The sequence below is a fragment of the Carcharhinus amblyrhynchos genome, chromosome 7 (genome assembly GCF_965287045.1).
Source record: "Carcharhinus amblyrhynchos chromosome 7, sCarAmb.v2.hapA, whole genome shotgun sequence".
In the NCBI taxonomy this organism is placed as follows: domain Eukaryota; kingdom Metazoa; phylum Chordata; class Chondrichthyes; order Carcharhiniformes; family Carcharhinidae; genus Carcharhinus; species Carcharhinus amblyrhynchos.
Window position 1 is genome coordinate 123,126,778 of NC_137330.1, and position 24,069 is coordinate 123,150,846.

Genomic DNA, 24,069 nt, shown 5'->3' on the forward strand with positions numbered 1-24,069 from the left:
TTCCGCCTACATCTACGATGCCTCCTATGCCCTTCACCATATCTGCAACTTCCAGTCCCCTGGCCCAAACCACTTCCTCCTCACCATAGAAGTCCAAGCCTTCCACTCGCCACCAGAATGGCCTCAAAGCTCTTTGCTTCTTCCTCGAACAGAGGTCTGAACAATCCCCATCCATCACTACTGTTCTCTGTCTGGCTGAACTAATACTCTCACTCAACAATTTCTCCTTTAACTTGTTTCATTTCCTCCAAATTAAAGATGGGTCCCAGTTATGCCTGTCTCTTATGGGTTATGTGGAGCTTTCCCTGTTCCACTCCTAGTTCAGCCCCCTCTCACAACTCCTTTATCAGTGCATCAGCGACTATTTTGGTGCCATGCAATGCTATTGTCTGGACATAGGAAGTTTTGCTTCCAATTTCCACCCCTCTATCATTTTCGCACGGTCCATCTCTGAACTTCTCTTCCTTCCTTGACCTTGCTGTCTCCATTTCTAATGATAAATTGCCCACTAGTATCCATTACGAGCCCACTAATTCTGACAACTACCTTGATTACAGCTGTTCACACTCCACGTGCAGTATGGACTCAATCCCATTCTCTCAGTTCCTTTGCAGCTGCCACATCGGTTCTGATGATGCCACTTTCCAAAATAACTCTGCCAATATGTCTTCCTTCTTCCTCAATTGTTGTTTTCCACCCACTGTGGTTTATAGGGCTTTCAACCATGTCTAACCATTCCCCAGACCACTGCTCTCACCCCTTCCTGTCCTCCCAAAACCAGGATAGAGTCCCCCATTTCCTCATTTTTCACCCCACCAGTCTCCGCATTCAAAGGATCAACCTCCACCATTCCACCATCCTCCACCATGGGCGGCACACTGGTTAGCACTGCTGCCTCTCTGCACCAGGGACCTGGATTCAATTCCTGGCTTGAATCATTGCCTGTATGGAGTTTGCATGTTCCCCCCATGTCTATGTGGGTTTCCTTTGGATGCTCCGGTTTCCTCCCACAGACCAAAGGGTTAAGTGGATTGCCCACACTAAATTATCCCTTAGTGTTAGGGTGTGTAGCTAGGATAAATGCGTGGAGTTATGGGGATAGGACCAAGGTGGGATTGTTGTTGGTGCAGACTCAATGGGCCAAATGGGCCTCCTTCTGCGCTGTAGGATTCTGTAATTTCTGCCAATTCCAGCATAATGCCACTACTCAACACACTTTCCCCTCATCCAAAAGAGAAAATGATAGAAAATCTCAGCAGGTCTGATGGTCTCTGTAAGGAGATAGAAGAGCTGATGTTTTGAGTCCAGATGCCCCCTTGTCACATGAGAGTTTCCAAATTCCACTCCCAGAAAACGTACCTTGAAATCTTCTTTCACAACAGTGCTTTCCACCAGTATTTTGCTTTCTGAAATCCAGTCTAGGTTTTCCAAATTACTCTTTTAAACAAAGCTTCAGCTCTATGTTTAACAAACTCAGATTCCAAGATTTTCAACTCTCCCTTTAGGATTTGTGTCTCTTACCTACTGTACAAACTGTTCATAATTGCTTTAATTCTTGATTCCCTGATGGCTGTAAAAATGACTTCAGACTTTTGATTTACCTCTGAGTCTGTTTTCCCACTTTAAATCTGGATCCCACAATTGTCTCTTTAATTTTGTTTACTTTTCATCTTGGAATCTCCTGAATGATATCTTGGTCTCTGTTCTCTTAATTTCAGTCTTAAGATGTTCTTTCTACCCCAATTCTGCCCCAGTTATTTAGACTGTATCTTGTTCATTAAATGTCAGCTCTTTGTAGCTCCCTTGTCCTGTCTTCTGGCAGAGTTGATAGATGTTTACTCCCCAGTGTCCTGTTGCCAACTGCAATATTTCCAGCTAAAGCTAAACTCAAAAAAAAACTTTCTACCGTAAAAGGCCCCCAGTTGCTAAGCAACCACTGCTACTTCTGCCAGCCTAGTTACTCTTATATATTTATAACGATGTGTGATTGCTTAAGAGCTGGTTGATTGATGGTGATGTCATTGGGGTGTTTCATAGGCTCCTGCGTGGTTTTGTTTTGTACTCTGTAACAGCTCCTACTGCTGTTGTTATTTTGAATCTACGCGTGCAAACAACATTTTTCTTTTTGCGTAAAATACACAACCCCTAACCTATTTAGGACATTAACTACTCATGCGTAACCCTCTCTGTGTACAATAGAAACACAGTTGGAACTGCTCATGCGTAACCCTCTCTGTGTACAATAGAAACACAGTTGGAACTGCTCATGCTGTAACCTTCTCTGTGTACAATAGAAACACAGTTTCCCACAAACACAAACCTCCACACACGAAACAAACTATAGGTTTTTCATTTCAAGCACAGAAACATTAAACCCACTTAAACCTAATGTTTACCAATACAAATATAAATCCCTTAAAAAAAGGGATTTTAAACTAGGATTGTTTTCACTGGAAAGATGGAGGCTGAGGGGAGACCTAATCGAGGTCTACAAAATCATGAGAGGCATAGACAGAGTGGATGTTCAGAAGCTTTTTCTCAAGGTGGAAGTGCCAATTAACAATGGGTCACAGGTTCAAGGTGGGAGAGGCAAAGTTTAAGGGCGATGTGCAGGGGAGGTTTTTCACACAGCGAGGGGTGGGTGTCTGGAATGCACTGCCAGAGGAGGTGGTGAAAGCACGCACATTGGCAACATTTAAGAGGCATCTGGATAAATGGGGAGGAAATAGAGGTATATAGACCGAGTAAGGGCAGAAGATTTTTTTTAGTTTAACGTAGAAGAGAGGAGCAAGAGGAGACCATTTGGCCCTTCAAGCCTGCTCTGCAATTCATTAAGATCATGGCTGATTATCCCACTCGATAGCCTATTCCTGCTTTTTCCCCATGCCCTTTGATCCCATTTGCCAAGTGCTATATCCAACCACCTTTTGAATGCATTCAGTGTTTTGGCATCAACTACTACTTGTGATAATGAATTCCACAGGCTTACCATTCTTTGGGTGAAGAAATGTCTCCTCACCTCTATCCTAAATGGTCTATCCTGAATCCTCAGACTGTGACTCTAGATTCTGGACTCCCCACCATCGGGAACATCCTCCCTGCATCTATCCTGTCTAGACCTGTTAGAATTTTATAAGCCTCTATGAGATCCCCCTCATTTGTCTGAACTCCAGCAAAAACAATCCTGACCTTGTCAATCTCCTCATACATCAGTCCTGCCACCCCAGGAATCAGCCTGGTAAATCTTTGCTGCACTCCGTCGAGAACAAGAACTTCCTTCCTCAGAAAAGGAGACTAAAACGGCACACAGTACTCCAGGTGTGGCCTCACCAAGGTCCTGTCTAATTGCAACAACAACATCCCTGCTCCTGTACTCTCAACCTTTCGCAATGAAGGCCAACATGCCATTTGCCTTCTTTACCACCTGCTGCACCTGCATACTTACTTTCAGTAACTGGTGCATAAGGACACCCAGGTCCTGCTGCACATTCCTCTCTTTGTTTATAGCCATTCAGGTAGTAATGTACTGCCTTGTTTTTCTTCCAAAGTGAATAACCTCACATTTATTCAAATTATACTGCATCTGCCATTGATTTGCCCACTCACCCAACTGCCCAGATCATTCTGAAGAATCTCTGCATCCTCGTTACAGTTCACCCTCCCACCCAACTTGGTATCATCTGCAAACTTTGAGATGTTACATTTTGTTCCCTCATCCAAATCATTAATATATATTGTGAATAGCTGGGGCCCCACCACCGATCCCTGTGGCACTGCACTAGTTACTGCCTGCCAATTTAAGAAGCACCCATTAATTCCTTTTTTTTTTGTTTCCTCTCTGCCAACCAGTTTTCTATCCATCTCAATACAGCTCCCCCAATCCTGTGCGCTTTAATCTTGCACGATAATCTCTTGTGTGGCACTTTGTCAAACGCTTTCTGAAAGTCGAAATATACCACATCGACTAGTTCCCCTTTGTCAACTCTACAAGTTACATTTTCGAAGAAATCTAACAGCTTTGTCAAGCATGATTTCCCCTTCATTTGTGCATGCTAACTCTGTCTGATTCTGCCACTGCTTTCTAAGTTTTTAGTAGGACATCATGATCAGCACAGGTTTGGAGGGCCAAATGGCCTGTTCTTGTGCTGTACTTTTCTTTGTTCTACAACCAAATTTGTTTTAGTAACGGGTAACAGAGAAAGTTGATAAGGGAAATGCTGTTTATGTAGCGCATATAGATTTTCAAAAGGCGTTTGAAACTGTGCCACACAACAGATCGTAGCACAATTCGAGCTCATGGAAAGAAAGGGAAAGAAGGCTCTTGGATAAGAAATTGACTGAGTGAAGGAAGCAGAGAGTATTGATGACGTTTTTGAGATTGGAGGAGGGTTTGTAGTGGACCGTCCAGTGTTGGGTCTTTTACTCTTCCTAATATATATTTATGACTTAGACTGTGATATTCAGGACATGATTTCAAAATTTGCGAATAATACTAAGATTAGAAATGGTGTCAACTGTGATGAGTCTTGAATTTGAAAAGGACGTGTTGGTGATGGACTAGTGATAGATGAAGTTCACTGCAGAGAATTGTGAGATGATTCACTTTGGCAGGAAGAATATGAAAAGAACAGTATAATCCAAAAGGAGAAAGTCCAAAGGGGTACAGGAATATAGACCTTGGCATTTATGTACAGTTTTTAATTAATTCAAAGGATATGGGCATCACTGGCTGGGCCAGCATTCATTGCCCATCCCTAATTGCCCTTGAGATGGTGGTGGTGAGCTGTCTTCTTGAACCACTGCATTTCATTGCATTGACATGGTTGGCAGCCATCTTGTGGTTTACTTGAAAATTGTCTTCCTCGCTCAGGAGGTGGGAGGGAAGCTTTTGTTTCGTTCTGTGGGGGCCCTTCTGTCTCCCTCGTCCTGGACGAGGGGCCTATTGTCTCCCTTGCTGAGGGGGTGGGGGGATGGTTTGTCTCCCTTGTTCTGGGGATGGTCTATTTTCTCCCTCATTCTGGAGTAAGGGGCTGTATTAACTCTCATTCTTCTTGGGTGGGGGAAGGTCTTTTGTCTCCCTCATTCTGGGGGGACTATTTATGATGTAAGGTCACTTTTCTCTAATTATTGTTCACCGTTTTGTAAACTGACCAGGTTCTTTGACTCTGCATTACTCAGGGTCTTTTGCTCACTGTCTTGAGAACTCTCCAGTATTTGTCACTCTATGTCTCTCAGGAACTTGCATATTTTGTTTTTTCCTTCATCTGTTTTGATCTGACCAGTCTTTTCTTTTACTGTGTTACTCTGGGGTCTTGCCATTCATTTTGGTGCATTCCTCAACTTCTAAATCTGTGGTGCAGCTTCCACAATTTTGTCTTTAATTTTTCTTCTGAGGGGCAAATCTATCTAGTCCTGCTTTAGTGGCTTTTAATTTTTCGTAGCTTGGGATAACGTTCTGGGTTAAACATAAAAACATAGAACATTACAGCACAGTACAGGCCCTTCGGCCCTCAATGTTCTGTCGAGCTATGTCCAATCCCAAGATCAAGCTGTCCCCTCCCTATAATTCTGGAATGCTCCATGTGCCTATCCAATAACCTCTTGAAAGTTCCTAAAGTGTCCGACTCCACTATCACATCAGGCAGTCTATTCCACATCCCAACCACTCTCTGAGTAAAGAATCTACTTCCGACATCCCTCCTATATCTCCCACCATGAACCTTACAGTTACGCCCCCTTGTAACAGCAAATTTCATTGTTTAAAACGCTGTCTTTCATATCACCACTGATCTCCATGTTGTATGATGATCCAATGGCTTATGGGAAAGGAGGGGCAGTTGACAGACAGAAGTTGTTGCTCAAGAAGCTGGAGGAAGATGAAAAGTCAGAGAGCTTTGCACTGAGCTCAACATTGAGGAGCTTGAGACTTGTCAGTTTAAAAATGAACTGTTTGTTATTAGTTTTTAACTGCTTAAAGACCCCAGATATTGTCTTGCATAAAGCTGCTTCTCCATGAAGGTTGGCTTCCATGGCGCTCACTCCAAGTCAGTTACCATGCAACTCAATATATCAGACTGTGGCCAGTGTAATTCTCCAGTCCCATGTTAATCCTTATTCTGCTGAGCACTTGTATGTTACAATGGAATGCACTCAATATCACAACTGATGTCAAATTTGGTTTAAAGATCTTGCCTCTCACCTTGGGAAATGTGATGACATTGGGAATTCTGCACAAGTAGAACATGGGATAGTGGGGGTTGTGGGGCTGTGTGAGGGGAAAACAAATGGTATCAGTGGGAGTGGGCTATGCCTAAGGATGTGTGAGGCAGTGCAAGGATGGGGAAGGATTGGGGTTTGTGGCAGGGGAAGGAGATAGGGCTTATGGAAAGGGGGACAGTTGACAGACAGAAGTTGTTGCTCAAGAAGCTGGAGGAAGATGAAGAGGTCATGGAGCTTTGGACTGAGCAGTGGTAATTCCACTTTTTGGCCTCCATGCCTGGAGTTGTACTTGGAAATTCTGCAGAGTGTCAGTCTCTGATTGGAAATGGACTCCTGGATTAAACTGGGAGTCATGATGTGGAGATGCCGGCGTTGGACTGGGATAAACGCATTAAGAAGTCTCAACGCCAGGTTAAAGTCCAACAGATTTATTTGGTAGCAAACCCCACTAGCTTTCAGGGCTTTGCCCCTTTGTCAGGTGAGTGGGGAGTTCTGATCACAAACAGGGCATATAAAGACACAGTTTACAGAATACTGATTAGAATGCGAGTCTTTACAGCTAAACTGGGAGTGCAGCAGCTGATTGGAGACGACTGTAGGATTAACTGAGGAGGAATCTAACTGGAGACAGATACCAGGATTGATAAAGGAGTGCAGCCTGGAATGGACTGATTTTGTGCTCCATCTTTGTTCCAGGGAGATGCCTACCCAGAATTAAAGCAGGACCCAACCCAGGTGTGTATCGAAAGAGGGTATGATGAGAAATCTAGACCTGGCGTCACACAGCTATTACCTTCCCCCACCAAACTCCAGCGTCACACATTCTCTTCTCCTCCCCAAACGCCAGCATTTGTCATTTTCTCCTCCTCCCCAAACTCCAACGTCACACACTCTCTCCTCCTCTCCAAACTCCAGTGTCACACACAGTCTACTCCTCCCCAACCCCCCCAAACTCCAGCGTCACACACTGTCTCCTCCTCCCCAACCCCCCCAAACTCCAGCGTCACACACTGTCTCCTCCTCCCCAACCCCCCCAAACTCCAGCGTCACACACTGTCTCCTCCTCCCCAACCCCCCAAACTCCAGCGTCACACACTCTCTCCTCCTCCCCAACCCCCCCAAACTCCAGCGTCACACACTGTCTCCTCCTCCCCAACCCCCCAAACTCCAGCGTCACACACTGTCTCCTCCTCCCCAAACCCCCCAAACACCAGCGTCACACACTGTCTCCTCCTCCCCAACCCCCCAAACTCCAGCATCACACACTGTCTCCTCCTCCCCAACCCCCCAATCTCCAGCGTCACACACTGTCTCCTCCTCCCCAGACTCCAGCGTCACACACTGTCTCCTCCTCCCCAACGCCCCTAATCTCCAGTGTCACACACTGTCTCCTCCTCCCCAACCCCCCCAATCTCCGGCGTCACACACTGTCTCCTCCTCCCCAACCCCCCCAATCTCCAGCGTCACACACTGTCTCCTCCTCCCCAACCCCCCAAACTCCAGCGTCACACACTGTCTCCTCCTCCCCAAACTCCAGCGTCACACACTGTCTCCTCCTCCCCAAACTCCAGCGTCACACACTGTCTCCTCCTTCCCAAACTCCAGCGTCACACACTGTCTCCTCCTCCCCCGACTCCAGTGTCACACACTCTCTCCTCCCCAAACTCCAGCGTCACACACTCTCTCCTCCTTCCCAAACTCCAGCGTCACACACTGTCTCCTCCTCCCCAAACTCCAGCGTCACACACTGTCTCCTCCTCCCCAAACTCCAGCGTCACACACTGTCTCCTCCCCAAACTCCAGCGTCACACACTCTCTCCTCCTCCCCAAACTCCAGCGTCACACACTCTCTCCTCCTCCCCCGACTCCAGTGTCACACACTCTCTCCTCCCCAAACTCCAGCGTCACACACTGTCTCCTCCTCCCCCGACTCCAGCGTCACACACTGTCTCCTCCTCCCCAGACTCCAGCGTCACACACTGTATCCTCCTCCCCAGACTCAAGCGTCACACACTGTCTCCACCTCCCCAGACTCAAGCGTCACACACTGTCTCCTCCTCCTCAGACTCCAACGTCACACACTGTCTCCTCCTCCCCAGACTCCAACGTCACACACTGTTTCCTCCTCCCCAGACTCCAGCGTCACACACTGTCTCCTCCTCCCCAGACGCCAGCGTCACACACTGACTCCTCCTCCCCAGACTCCAGCGTCACACACTGTCTCCTCGTCCCCAAACTCCAGTGTCACACACTCTCTCCTCCCCTACAAATGCCAGAATCTCACAGTTCTCTCCTTCCCCACCCCACAAACTACACAGCTTCTCACCCACCTTGTTCTCCGCTGCCTGTCAGCCCTGCCATTCACCCTCCCCCCCCTTTCCCTTGTGACGTCAAGCTTTTGTCTTGACCCTAGGCACCTCCCCCCATGTAGTGGTGTCATGATGTTGTTCGTCCCTACAGATTATGGACACGATTAATGAGAATGAAGCTGCCTTTCTTTCCTCACTTCACCGTGGCCGAAGAATCATTGACAGAACCCTGCAGAAAATGGCTGAATCACAGAGTTTCCCAGGTACTGAGTCCAGGGATAGGGTTCCTCATACACTGACTGAGATGCAATAACCCTAGTCCTCACAATGCATCCTCCATCTTTACCTCATTCCCAGCTTTCCCCATCAGACACCCACCAAGCTACTGTAACCTGATCCATCCCTGTGCGACCTCCCACTTTAACATGCAACTGTATTCCTGTAATCCTATCCTGCTGCCCCCAACCTCCATTCTCCTCCCTGTCTGTCAGACATGTGTGTAGACACCTCCATGCAGGCACATGAACAGGGATGCATGCAAGCTGTCAGGGTGCTGGACCAGGACCCCAAGTTACTTTAGGAAGCCAGACTAGACATCAACAATTTTTCTATTTGGCATAAATGTGAACAAAGGATGTTTCTCTCCACTGACAAAGTATGGGTCGTCTTTGTGAAATAAACTTCATTCAATACCAATTTAAAATATAACTTTAACAAATTAATCAGCTTAACCAGTTAAACAATATTTAAAAATTCAAGGAAGTAACTTTACTTTCCAGCTTATCATTGTTCCAGTTCCAACTAAGCCCCATTCATGTTTAAGGCAATTTCACTTTTAAATAAGTACAGTTAGCAAACCCAGGCAAAGTTGCTTTAATACTTGTTAACAATCTTAGAGCTTTCAGAGAGAATGAGTCTCAGAAGCCCGCAAAATTTTAACTTCAACCAAGCTTCAGCTGCAAACTAAACTGCTTTTTTTCTCTCTGCCGCAGACTCAGGATTGCGCATTAACCTCATCACATGACCCTGTCAAATACTCTAATCAGAAATCTCAGGAGAACTTAAGTAAACAAAGCCCATTAACTCTATTTAACATAGCCACTTACAAGGTTACAATGAGTAATTATCCTGCTCTTCAAGCATCTGAGCTGTTTAAACAATATGCTTTAAACAAGAGTGAATGCAAGCAGGCTTTTTCCACTGAGGCTAGGGGAGAAAAAAACCAGAGGGCATGGGTTAAGGGTGAAAGGAGAAAAGTTTAAAGGGAATATTAGGGGGGGCTTCTTCATGCAGAGAGTAGTGGGAGTGTGGAATGAGCTGCCGGATAAAGTGGTAAATGCGGGGTCACTTTTAACATTTAAGAAAAACTTGGACAGGTTCATGGATGAGAGGGGTATAGAGGGATATAGTTCAAATGCAGGTCAGTGGGACTAGGCAAAAAATGGGACAAGAAGGGCCAAAAGGCCTGTTTCTGAGCTGTAATGTTCTATGGTTCAATTTTCTAAATGTATATTATGTATGCTGCATTTCTCAATTACTCTATATCTCCATATCAGTTACACTACCATAATCACAATGCAGATACACAGGTGCCTGTGTGTACAGTTTAGCAGCCGGCCGGTTTGGGATAGGTGGGAGGGAGATGGGATCAGGAAATAAGTGGCCGAGGGACGCATTGACAAAATTGTTGGGTGTGTGGATGTGGAATTCAGTTACTGACTCTCATCTCCATGGTTACAGTGGATGTTGCCTGGTCCCTGCACAGGAACTTGGGCTTTCCCCTCGACCTGATTGGCCTGATGCTGGAAGAGAAAGCAGTCGTCGTGGACTTCAAGGCCTTAGGGCAGTTGGCGAAGGAAGAAGCAGAGGTGAGGGTTGATGGGTGATGTCCACCACTCCCTCTGGGCTGTGGCTGCCACTTTGTCCCTCGCCCTGGGACCAGCCCCCCACCCCCACCCTGTACTCCTCCCCCACTGCCTCCCATCATTCCTCCCTACCATCCCTTCACCTTTCCTCTTCCTCTTTCCATCTGCCTGCCCCCCGCAACTCGCCACCACTTTGACCAAGCTTTTGTTCGACTTTGGGTTGATGTCAGTCAGTGATAATGCTCCTGTGATGCAACTTGGGTTAACAGGAAATTCAAGATGTGATATGCTATATAATTTCAGGCAGGACCATTTGTGAATTGTAAACAAGATACAGTGAGACATTGTGTGCTTTCCTTGTTTGGAGTGCCCTGTTGTCTCACTTGTGTTCCCTTATGCAAGCTGTAAGAGGAGCTGTAAACCAGATCATCTGCCCAATTGGGTGCCCTGCCCCGCCGAGATGCCTTTGGCTGCTGCCTAAACTCCATGTAGAAAATGTATGGATAATAATGAGTACAGCTGGCCTCTTACAGTTCACAAGTACAGAGGTCAGAGAGAAATTGTTCCCTCAATTTTTGGAAACAAATATTCCAGGAATACTGGACAAGATCCCAATGAGAGATAATAGAATATATATATATATATATATATACGTGGAATATATGTGGAGGAGCTTCTGAGCAGATACTTTGCCAATGGACTTTGTGCTCATTTTACTGTATCTGCAATGCTGTGTAGTTTGATAAATTGTTTTCTGTCTCCAGCGTCTCAGGCAATCCACGCAATCAGACACACAGCTTGAGGGGCAACTCAGCCTTCATGATATCAACGAACTCAGGAGGATTGGAGTGCCCAGAACTGAAGATTCAGCAAAATACACCTACACCCTCCAGGAAGGCAAATATGGTAAATTCAGAAACAGAGAGATTCTCTGTGGCCCATGATTGTGGCTCCCGGAGAAAGGCTCAGCCCTGCAAACTGGGGTATGACAGATTGCCCCGCCAATCATTCCCAGGACAGATACAGCATGGGGTTAGATACAGAGTAAAGCTCCCTCTACACTGTCCCCATCAAGCACTCCCAGGACAGGTACAGCACAGGGTTAGATACAGAGTAAAGCTCCCTCCACACTCTCCCCCATCAAACACTCCCAGGACAGGTACAGCACGGCGTTAGATACAGAGTAAAGCTCCCTCTACACTGTCCCCCATCAAACACTCTCAGGACAGGTACAGCACGGGGTTAGATACAGAGTAAAGCTCCCTCCACACTCTCCCCCATCAAACACTCCCAGGACAGATACAGCATGGGGTTGGATACAGAGTAAAGCTCCCTCTACACTGTCCCCCATCAAATGCTCCAAGGACAGGTACACTCACCTGCCCCCGCCTGTGCGCCCGATTATGCACACAGTCTCTGCCCAGCCGTGCCAGTAATCTGCATGTCTGAGCTTGTCAGCAGCCAATGAAGGAAGGAAAGTCGCTGTGATTGGAGGAGCTGCTTCTGCCAGAATCATCCATTCTAATATTTTTGAAAAGCGCCACAGAGATTGGTCGTTCCCGCTGCTCCGCAAGTTACATCCAGCTCAATAGCCATGTATTGGATAAGCTTGCTCTTCAGTTCCCCATTAATCTCTCCCAAAGCATTTGCATCATGCAGTTACAAATTGATGTCCTCAGGCACTGGTTTTGACTCCCTAGTGAGAATGAATCTGTGTGTATCTGTTTTTCAGCATTTATACCCTGCCAGGCCACCGTACTGGCTTTGTACAAGGACAATTCATTAGTTGAGCAGGTGGGGGCGGGTCAGCGATGCTGTGTCATTTTGGACAGAACCAACTTTTACTGCGAGCAGGGAGGACAGAGCCATGACCTGGGCTATTTTATCCGAGAGGATCACCAGGTAAGTTTTGGATTCATGTTCCCATAACTGAATGACTGTTGGATCAGTTATTGTGTTAGTGTGCAGTTTACCAAATTTATCATGTACGCCGATGCACCACCTGTCAGGCGCAGCTCATGGGGCACTGCAGTGTAATGACCCATACGCTGATTTAGTATTCGCTCAGCACTGACCCTCTGACAGTGCGGCGCTCCCTCAGCACTGACCACCCTCTGACAGTGCGGCGCTCCCTCAGCACTGACCACCCTCTGACAGTGCGGCGATCCCTCAGCACTGACCACCCTCTGACAGTGCGGCGCTCCCTCAGCACTGACCACCCTCTGACAGTGCGGCGCTCCCTCAGTAGTGCTCAGGACCTGTTGGCCTGACTCACCTGTGACTGTGAGGGCAGTAGTGAACCCTGTTGCTTGGCATGTACTTGCAGGAGCTTGGTGTTGTCCCTGGATGGGCAGTGCGCCATCGTCATGGTAACTAAAAGCTGAAGAGACTAACTGAAGCAACACTTGGTTCCATTCTGATTTTCCTCAGGATGTTCTGCTCCCAGTGGAGGATGTACAAACAGTGGGAGGGTTTGTGATTCACACGGTCTGTGTCCCTGAATCATTACACGTTGGAGACAGACTCAACCTGTTTGTGGATGAGGTAATTTGCTTTTTATGCAGTGGTTTCTGGGCAGTTGTGCCATTTCTGCATTGTGGACTGTGTTTAGGGTGACAGTTTTGTAACCATCTGTGCTTGCTTTGAGATTGTGACAATCACTGGCAAGGTTTCGCATTCATTGGGAAGGTGCGGATGGCCATGATGTGGAGATGCCGGCCTTGGACTGGGGTAAACACAGTAAGAAGTCTCACAACACCAGGTTAAAGTCCAATAGGTTTATTTGGTAGCAAATGCCACGAGCTTTCGGGGCTCTGCCCCTTCGTCAGGTGGATGGGCCAGGGCATTTGGGAGATCAATTGAAAGTCAGCCACACGATTGTGGATCTATAGTCACATGTAGGTCAGATTGGGTAAGGATGCCAGATTTCCTCTCCTCAAAAATCAAGGTGAACTGAATGGCTTTTTACAACAATCTGATACTTGCACAATCAGCATTACTGAGACTAGCTCCTTATTTCAAATCTGTGCAGCTGCTGTGGTGAGAGATGAGCTTATTAGCCTGGGTCTGTGGATGATTCATCCTGTCAAATTGCCACCATGAATTCTTGCTCTGTACTGCTGCTCACTTTGATTATCACTTACTAGGCTCATCGTCTTGCCTGTATGATAAAACACACAGCCACTCATCTGCTGAACTTTGCCCTACGTTGTGTACTTGGAGATCACACTGAGCAGATGGGTTCACACATCACAGCTGAGAGACTGCGTTTTGACTACAGTGTCAAGGTAGGAATCACTTGTGACTAACACCAATGTCAGTGGATGAAGCGTGGCTGTGACTGATGGCTTTGTGAGGGGGATGGTTACACTGTGTGACTGACCAGTCTTCATGGAGGGGTGCGGTTACATTGTTTGAGTGACCAGTCTACATGTGGAGTTGGGGTAATTACACTGTGTGAGTGACCAGTCTACATGTGGAGTCGGGGTAATTACACTGTGTGAGTGACCAGTCTACATGTGGAGTTGGGGTAATTACACTGTGTGAGTGACCAGTCTACATGTGGAGTTGGGGTAATTACACTGTGTGAGTGACCAGTCTACATGTGGAGTCGGGGTAATTACACTGTGTGAGTGACCAGTCTACATGTGGAGTCGGGGTAATTACACTGTGTGAGTGACCAGTCTACATGTGGAGTCGGGGTAATTACACTGTGTGAGTGACCAGTCTACATTTGAGTCAGGGGTTGGGGGTGGGTGCTAGGTGTCGACACTGTATGAGTGAGCAATCTACATATAGAGGAGGAGATGGCTTGGTAAGAGGAGACAGAGAGTAGTAGTGGAAGGGTCCTTTTCTAGCTGGAGGTCTGTCACTAGTGGTGTGCCGCAGGGCTCAGTACTGGGACCTCTTATTGTAATGTACATAAATAACTTGGAAGAGGGAGTAAGTGGTGTGATCAGCAAATTTGCAGATGATACTAAGATGGCTGGATTGGCGGGCAGTGAGGAGCAGTGTCTGGCAATACAACGGAATATAGATAGGCTGGTATATTGGGCAGATATATGGCAAATGGAGTTTAATCCAGATCAATGTGAGGTGATGCATTTTGGCCGAAATAATCTAGGGGGGAGTTGTATGATAAAGTGTGGACCTATAAAGAGTATAGAAATGCAGCGGGACCTGGGGGTGCAAGTGCGCAAGTCTTTGAAGGTGGCAGTACAGGTGGAGAAGGTTGTGAAGAAAGCTTATGGTATGTTAGCCTTTATAGGAAGGGGTATAGAGTACAAGAGCTGGCGTCTAATGTTGCAGTTGTATAGAACATTGGCTAGGCCGCATTTGGAGTACTGCTCTAGCCTTATTTTCCAGTGGTCCAATGACTACTTTTGGCTCTCTCCTACCTTCTATACATTGAAAAAAACTCTTCCTACCTTCTTTTATATTACTAGCTAGCTTACACTCACATTTCATTTTCTCTCCCCTTATTGCTTTTTTCGTTGTCCTCTGCTTGCTTTTAAAGACTTCCCAATCCTCTAGCTTCCTACTAACCCTTGCCACTTCATATGCTTTTTCTTTTGCTTTTATGCTGTCTTTGACTCCCCTTGTCAGCCATGGATGCCTTGTCCTCCCTTTTGTATGTTTCTTCCTCCTTGGATGAATTTTGTGCCTCCTGAATAACTCATAAATTCCTGCCATTGCTATTCCACCGACTTGCCTGCTCGGCTCCTTTTCCAGTCAACTCTGGCCAGCTCCTCCCTCATGTCTTTGTAGTTACCTTTATTTAATTGTAATACTGTTACATCTGATTCCAGCTTCTCCTCCTTTAAACTGCAGAGTAAATTTTATCGTATAGTTTGGTTTCTGTGAGACCCCTGAAAGCAGCAAGAGGCATTTTGCTCTCTTGCTCTCTGGAGGCTGCTGTTTGGATGTTAAGAGTCGCTATTTCTCTCTAGAGGTGTTCAAATGTTCTCATACTATTCACAAGTAAAAACACGTAACCGGATTGTTTACAAACCGATTTTGAAGGGAATTTAAGTCTATGAGGACTATTGCTCATATTGGAACTAATAGAGATAGATTAGCAGTTAAGAATTGTATCTTGTCATATTTAAGTATTTCGATTGGTATAGGTTAAGCTAATTAATTTGTTATAATTAAACTGTATTGTTAAAAATAAACTTTGTTTCGATAGAAGCTTCCTAGCATGTCAACAGAATCACATCTGGTGTGAAACACCTTACCTCTTCTGTGAGTACTGTTTAATTCCGAAGTGGAAGTTAGGCGAGGGAATAGTCAGGAAGGGAGAGCGGGGGGTATATGAAAAAAAAGGCAGTAATAGACAGTGGGCAGCGTCGGGAGTGGGCAGCGGAAATGATGTGTATGGGTGGAGCTAGGCTTACAGAGGAAGCAGGAGTTTGAATAGTTTGAATTTGAAAAGAGCTCTTTATCTCTCCCTCTCTCTCTCTCTCTGTAAATTGAAGCTTCTGTAAATTGAAATTGAAGAGTGGGAGCTGAGTGAGAGCTATAAGGGCTTTGGCTCGCTGGGCTTAGGCAAGAGCAGGCTTAGACAAGGTGAGTTGCAGGTCCCATCTTTCCTGTGTGGCATTTCAGAATATATAATTCCAAGGGAGGTCAGGACATGGCAGGGGCTATGGGGAGGCGCTTTAGCTGTGTCAGGTGCCGCATGTGGGAGTTCTTGGAGGCATCATGTCTCCCGAAGGCCCACATCTGTGCCAAGTGTTTAGAGCTGCAGTGTTTGAGGACCTGGGTAAGGCAACTGGAGCTGCGTTTAGAGGATGCATTTCTGGTTAGGGAGAATGAGGAGTTAATGGCTATGAACCATGAGCAGGAGGAGGTCCCAGGGTGTGGGGGACAGGATGGGTGGGTAACTGTTAGGAGGAGGAGGAATAAGAATGAGAATAGTCCTGGTCCAAAGACCACCCCAATGGCCCCCCAAAAGGCATCGACAGGGGTACAAAAGGAAAGACAGGAAGGCCAGAATGACTCAGAGGGAAGGAAGGGGGCTGGCAATGAGATAGTGATGGGGGACGGGAGGGTCAAAGGAATTAATAGGTGGTTCTGTGGGCAAAAGCGTGATTCAAGGATGGTAGTCTGCTTCCCTGGAGCAGGGGTACAGGATGTATCGGAGAGGATAGAGGGAATTTTGAAGGGTGAGGGGACCCAAGCAGAAATAATAATACACATAGGAGAAAAGGATGTAGGAAGACAGAGTAGGGCAGATGTACGCAGGCAATTTAGGGAGTTGGGGGCCAAACTGAGGAGCAGGGCCTCCAGAGTGGCATTCTCTGGTCTGCTGCCTAGTACCAGCAGGGCTAGGAATAATGAGATTATGCAGCTGAATGCATGGCTGAGGGATTGGGTGCAAGGTAGAGGGCTTTACTTTTGTCGATCACTGGGAAGTATTTGTGAGAGAAGGGCACCTGTACAGGAGGGATGGGGAGCATTTGAATGGGAGGGGGACAAATGTCTTAGCTGGGAGGTTAGCTGGAGTGTTTAGGCAGGGTTTAAACTAATATGGAGGGGGGATGGGGATAAGAATGAGACTGATAGCTCAATAGGAACTGGGATCGGGAGCGAGTTGGGTGACAGGGTAGGTTTGGGTGAAAGGAATAATATCGGGGGAAAGGAGGATCTGAGTGGGCCTGGAGGGTTGGATTGCATCTGTTTCAATGTGAGGAGTGTAACGGGTAAAATGGATGAGCTTAGGGCCTTGATGTTCGTGAGGAATTTAGATGTGGTGGCGGTGACGGAGACGTGGTTAAAGGAAGGGCAGGACTGGCAGCTGAATATTCCTGGGTTTAAGTGTTTTAGGTGTGACAGAGGAGGGTTGAAGAGGGATGGTGGGGTGGTGTTGTTAGTTAAGGAGCACATCACAGCAGTGCAGAGGGAGGACAACATGGAGGAGTTGGGGATTGAGTCGCTGTGGGTGGAATTGAGGAATAGAAAGGGAGAAATTACGATGCCAGGGGTATACTATAGGCCACCCAACAGCCTGGGGGCAGTGGAGGAAGGTATTTGTAGAGACATTTTAGATAGGTGCCGAAAGAATAGGGTGGTTGTAGTCGGTGACTTTAATCTTCCTGGAGTGGATTGGAAGGTGCCTAGAGCTGGGGGTACTGACAGGGAGGAATTTGTAAAATGTGTGTTGGAAGGGTCCCTGGAGCAGTATGTAACTAGCCCGACAAGGGAGGGGCCTATACTGGATTTAGTGTTGGGTAACGAGCCGAGGCAGGTGGTAGAGGTTGCAGTAGGTGAACATGTGGCTAACAGTGACCACAAGTCTGTCTACTTCAGGATAAAAATGGAAAGGGATGAGTGCCGACCGAAGGGGAGGGTGCTGAACTGGGGGAAGGCGAGCTATAGCTGGATTAGGAAGGAGTTGAATGATACTGATTGGAAGGGTTTGTTAGCGGGCAAGTCCACGGTTGGTAAGTGGGAGGCGTTCAAGGGCAAACTGAAAATGTTGCAGGAAAGGCATGTGCCGGTAAAGAGGAAGGATGGGAAAGGCAGGATTAGAGAGCCGTGGATCACAGGGGACATTGAGGACTTGGTCAGGAAGAAGAGGGCGGCATATATTAGGTCGAAACAACTGGGAACGGAGAGTGTGCTGGAGGAATATAGAGAGAGTAGGAGGGAGCTTAAAAGGGGAGTTAGAAGGGTGAAAAGGGGGCATGAAACGGCTTTGGCTGATAGGATTAAGGATAATCCAAAGGCATTTTACTCTTATGTTAGGAACAAGAGAGTGGTTAGAGGGAAAACTGGTCCTCTTAGGGACAAGGGAGGGGAGCTATGCATCGAGTCTGAGGGAATGGGGGAGATCCTGAATGAATACTTTGCGTCGGTATTCACGAAGGAGAGGGGTTTGGTGTCTTGTCTTGGAGGGAGCTGTAGATCATTTGAGGGAAATATCCATTACGAGGGAGAAAGTGTTAGGCTTTTTAGGTATCATAAAAACGGATAAAGCTCCGGGGTATTTATCCCAGCTGCTTAGGGAGGTGAAAGTTGAAATTGCTGGGCCTCTGACACAAATCTGTGTCTCTTCTTTGGACACAGGTGAGGTCCCAGAGGACTGGAGGGTAACTAATGTGGTACCACTGTTTAAAAAGGGCAGTAGGGATAACCCTGGTAATTACAGACCAGTGAGTTTGACATCGGTAGTAGGAAAATTGTTGGAAAAAATTCTTAGGGATAGGATGTATAAGCATTTGGAGCGTTGCGATCTGATTAGGGATACGCAACATGGCTTTGTTCAGGGGAGGTCTTGCCTTACGAATCTGGTAAGATTTTTTGAGGAGGTGACAAAAACGGTTGACGATGGGCGAGCTGTTGATGTCATCTATATGGATTTCAGTAAGGCGTTTGACAAAGTCCCTCACGGTAGGCTGGTAGAAAAAGTTAAGGCACATGGGATACAAGGACAGGTAGCTAGATGGATTGAAAACTGGCTGGGCAATAGGAGGCAGAGAGTAGTAGTGGAAGGGTTCTTTTCTGGCTGGAGGTCTGTCACCAGTGGTGTGCCGCAGGGCTCAGTACTGGGACCTCATCTTTTTGTAATATATATAAACGACTTGGATGTGGTGTGATCAGCAAGTTTGCGGATGACACCAAGATGGCAGGATTGGCGGATACTGAGGAAGATTGTCAGGTGACACAGCAGGATATAGATAGGTTGGTATACTGGGCAGATAGATGGCAGATGGAATTTAATCCTGACAAATGCGAGGTGATGCATTTTGGAAGGAATAATGCAGGGAGGAGTTACATGATAAAAGGTAGACCAATTAAGAGTATAGAAATACAGAGGGACCTGGGAGTGCAAGTGCACAAGTCTCTGAAGGTGTCAACACAGGTGGAGAGGGTTGCAAAGAAAGCTTATGGAATGCTAGCCTTTATAGGAAGAGGTATAGAGTATAAGAACTGTCGTCTAATGCTTCAGTTGTACAGAACGTTGGTTAGACCGCATTTGGAGTACTGCGACCAGTTCTGGTCACCTTACTACCGGAAGGACGTGGAGACCCTGCAGAGAGTACAGAGGAGGTTTACCAGGATGCTGCCTGATATGGAAGGACTGGGTTATGAGGAAAGATTGGGAAAACTGGGGCTCTTTTCATAGAACATAGAACACTACAGCACAAACAGGCCCTTCGGCCCACTAGTTGCACCGATCACTTGTATACCTACTAAGCCATAGACCTATCTATAACCCCCAATCCCATTAGATCCCATATACTCATCCAGAAGTCTTTTAAAAGACCCCAGCGAGTTCGCCTCCACCACCACCGACGGCAGCCGATTCCACTCACTCACCGCCCTCTGAGTGAAAAACTTACCCCTAACATCTCCTCTGTACTTGCTTCCCTGCGCCTTAAATCTGTGTCCTCTCGTAGCAACCATTTCAGCCCTGGGAAATAGCCTCCGAGAATCCACCCTATCTATTCCTCTCAACATCTTATAAACCTCTATCAGGTCGCCTCTCAATCTTCGTCTCTCCAGGGAGAAGAGTCCCAGCTCCCTCAACCTATCTTCATAAGGCATGCCTCCCAATCCAGGCAACATCCTTGTAAATCTCCTCTGCACCCTTTCAATAACTTCCATGTCCTTCCTATAGTGAGGCGACCAGAACTGCGCACAGTACTCCAAGTGGGGTCTGACAAGGGTCCTATAAAGTTGCAGCATTACCTCCCGACTCCTAAACTCAATCTCTCGATTAATGAAGGCCAGTACACCATACGCCTTCTTGACCACATCCTCCACCTGCGAGGCCGATTTAAGAGTCCTGTGGACCCGGACCCCAAGATCCCTCTGCTCTTCAACACAGCTAAGACTCCTACCCTTGATATTGTACTCCTTCATCCCATTGGTCCTGCCAAAATGGACCACTACACACTTATCTGCGTTGAAGTCCATCTGCCACTTCTCTGCCCAGTCTTGCATCCTATCTATGTCCTGCTGCAACTTCTGACATCCCTCCAGACCATCCACAACACCACCAACCTTCGTATCGTCTACGAACTTGCTAACCCATCCCTCCACTTCCTCATCCAGGTCATTTATGAAAATGACAAACAGCAAGGGTCCTAGAACAGATCCCTGGGGCACTCCACTGGTGACATAAGAACATAAGAAATAGGAGCAGGAGTAGGCCATCTAGCCCCTCGAGCCTGCCCCGCCATTCAATAAGATCATGGCTGATCTGTCGTGGCTCAGTTCCACATTCCCGCCCTCTCCCCATAACCCTTAATCCCCTTGCCTATCAAAAACCTATCAACCCGCGTCTTAAAAATATTTAGCGAGGCAGCCTCCACCACTTCAACAGGCAGAGAATTCCAGAGATTCACCACCCTTTGAGTGAAGAAGTTCCTCCTCAACTCCGTTCTAAACTGCCCCCCTTTATCTTGAGGCTGCGCCCTCTAGTCCTACTGTCCTTTCTGAGTGGGAAGAGCCTCTCCACCTCTATCCTATCCATCCCATTCATCATCTTGTATGTCTCAATGAGATCTCCCCTCGTTCTTCTAAACTCTAACGAGTACAAGCCTAGTTTATTCAGCCTCTCCTCATAGTTCAACCCCCTCAACTCCGGTATCAGCCTAGTAAACCTCCTCTGCACTCCTTCCAAGGCCAGAATATCCTTGCGTGAGTGCAGTGCCCAAAACTGCACACAGTACTCCAGCTGCGGCCTCACCAATGCCCTATACAGCTGCAGCAAGACCTCCCTACTTTTATATTCAATCCCCCTCGCTATGAGGGCCAGCATCCCATTCGCCTTCCTGACCACCTGCTGCACCTGCAAGCTGGGTTTTTGCGACTCATGCACAAGGACCCCGAGGTCCCTCTGCACCGTCGCATGCTGCAGTTTTTTGCCATGTAAGTAATAGTCCTTCCTACCATTATTCCTACCAAAGTGGACAACCGACCTCCATGCAGAAAAAGACCCATCCACAACCACTCTCCGCCTTCTGCAGGCAAGCCAGTTCTGGATCCACAAGGCCAAAGCCCCCTGGATCCCATGCCCTCTCACCTTCTCAAGAAGCCTTGCATGGGGGACCTTATCAAACGCCTTGCTGAAGTCCATGTAAACCACGTCTACCGTTCTTCCTTCGTCAATGTGCTTAGTGACATTCTCAAAGAACTCAACTAGGCTCGTAAGGCACAATCTGCCCTTGACAAAACCATGTTGACTATTTCTGATCATTCTAAACTTCTCCAAATGCTCATAAATCTTGTCCCTCAGAAGCCTCTCCATCAACTTACCAACCACTGAGGTCAGACTCACCGGTCGGTAATTTCCCGGGCTATCCCTTTTCCCTTTCTTGAAAATAGCAACCACATCTGCAATCCTCCGGAACCTCTCCCGTCTCCATCGACGACGCAAAGATCATTGCCAGGGGCTCTGCAATCACTTCCCTCACCTACCACAGTAACCTGGGGTACATCCCATCCGGTCCCGGTGACTTGTCTATCTTGATAGAGTTTAAAAGTTCTAACACATCCTCTTCCTTAACATCCACATACTCAATCTTTTCAGACTGCCGCAAACCTGTAGTACAACCTCCCAGATCACTTTCCACCGTGAATACCGAGGCAAAGTACTCATTAAGCACCTCTGCCATTTCTTCCGATTCCACACACACTTTTCCACCTTCGCCTTTTATAGGTCCTATCCCTTCTCATCCTTTTACATATTTATAGAAGGCCTTGGGATTCTCCTTAATCTTACCTGCCAAGGCCTTCTCTTGACCCCTTCTGGCTCTCCTGATTTCCTTTTTAAGCTCCTTTCTACAAGCCTTATACTCCTCTAGATCCTTACCATCTCCTAGCTCTCTGAACCTTTTATACACCTTTCCTTTCTTCCTGACTAGGTTCACCACAACCTTTATGCACCACGGTTCCCGTGCCCTACCAAAACCTCCTTGTCTCATCGGAACGTTATCGTGCAGAGCTCCAGTCAAACATTCCTTGAATATCCGCCACCTTCCTTCTGTACTTTTCTCCAAGAACGCCTCCTTCCAGTTTATTTGTCCAATTATCTGCCTGACGTCTTCATATTTCCCCTTACTCCAGACAAACGCCTTCCTAGCCTGCCTGATCCTATCTCTTTCCAATGCTATTGTGAAGGAGATAGAATTATGATCTCCATCCCCAAGATGCTCTCCAGCCGAGAGATCCGACACCTGTCCTGGTTCATTAGCCAGCACCAGGTCAAGTACAGCCTCTCCTCTCGTAGGCTTATCCACGTACTGTGTCAGGAGCCCCTCCTGAACACACCTAACAAACTCCTCCCCATCCAAACCCCTTACCCTTGGGATATTCCAGTCGATGTTTGGGAAATTAAAGTCTCCCATCACGACAACTCTGTTATTACTACATCTCTCTAGGATCTGTTTCCCTATCTGCACCTCAACTTCCCTGTCACTATTGGGCGGCCTATAGAAAACACCCAGCAAAGTTATCGCCTAACTTCCACCCACAATGACTCTGTTGGCAGTCCCTCCACGGCATCCTCCTTCTCTGCAGCCATGACACTGTCCCTGATCAACAGTGCCACTCCACCACCTCTTTTGCCCCCAACCCTGTCCTTCCTGAAGCATCTGAATCCTGGCACCTGAAGTACCCAGTCCTGTCCCTGAGATATCCAAGTCTCTGTAATGGCCACCACATCACATTCCCAAGCAGCAATCCACGCCTTATTTACTACACTTCCTTAGAAAGACAGAGATTAAGGGGGGATCTGATAGAGGTGTATAAAATAATGAAGGGTATAGATAGAGTCAACAGTGGCAGGCTTTTCCCTAGATTGGGGACAACTATCACGAGAGGTCATGATCTAAGGGTGAGGGGGGAGAAGTATAATTTCGATACTAGAGGAAGATTTTTCACACAGAGGGTCGTGGGGGTATGGAATGCGCTACCAAGTAAGGTGGTGGAGGCAGGCACTCTGGACTTGTTTAAGGTTTACTTAGATAGGCACATAAGTGGAACAAGGTTGGAGGGTTTGTGATGGGATTCTGACCCAGTTTAACGTGTTGTTTGTGATGGGATTCTGACCCAGTTTAACGTGTTGTTTGTGATGGGATTCTGATCCGGTTTAACATAGTGTATTTGATTATGTTGCAGGCTCCGGTTACCGGACAGCAGCTGGAGAAAGTGGAGGAGATTGTACGAGACATGATTCGAAGGGATGAGGAAGTGTTCACTCTTGAGCTCCCTTTCAGTCAGGCTAAGTTCGTCACTGGTCTGAGGACAGTTGATGAGGTATCAACACCAAAAACAACCATGTCAGACTACTATTCCTTGTTTTACAGTGCAGCACTCCCTCAGCACTCACTCTTTGGCTGTGCAATAGTCCTTTAGCACTCACCCTCCAGTAGTGTGGTGTTCCCTCAGTACTCACCCTCTAACAGTGCAGTGCTCCCTCAGCATTGACCTTCAGGTAGTGTGGCACTCCCTCAGTACTGACCCTGAGACAATGCAGCACTCCCTCAGTACTGACCCTCTGACTGTGCGGCACTCCTTCAGTACTGACCCTCCCACAATGCGGCACTCCCTCAGTACTGACCCTCTCTGCGGCACTCTCTCAGTATTGACCCTCCCACAATGCGGTGCTCCCTCAGAGCAGCAAAATGGTGTCCGTTCATGGTGATTTACTCAATCTCACTCTT

General features: G+C 47.2%; 1 protein-coding gene across 1 annotated transcript in view; it reads left to right on the plus strand.

The window, feature by feature from the left end:
- aars2 (alanyl-tRNA synthetase 2, mitochondrial (putative)) overlaps positions 1–24,069 on the plus strand; it is a 98,720-nt gene that overhangs the window by 49,574 nt on the left and 25,077 nt on the right. Inside the window, exons 8-15 of the mRNA XM_080193453.1 lie at positions 6,916–6,954; positions 8,680–8,791; positions 10,269–10,396; positions 11,158–11,299; positions 12,126–12,295; positions 12,824–12,937; positions 13,540–13,680; positions 23,525–23,662. Coding sequence (XP_080049579.1) covers positions 6,916–6,954; positions 8,680–8,791; positions 10,269–10,396; positions 11,158–11,299; positions 12,126–12,295; positions 12,824–12,937; positions 13,540–13,680; positions 23,525–23,662 — 984 coding nt within the window. The remainder of the gene's footprint in view (positions 1–6,915; positions 6,955–8,679; positions 8,792–10,268; positions 10,397–11,157; positions 11,300–12,125; positions 12,296–12,823; positions 12,938–13,539; positions 13,681–23,524; positions 23,663–24,069) is intronic.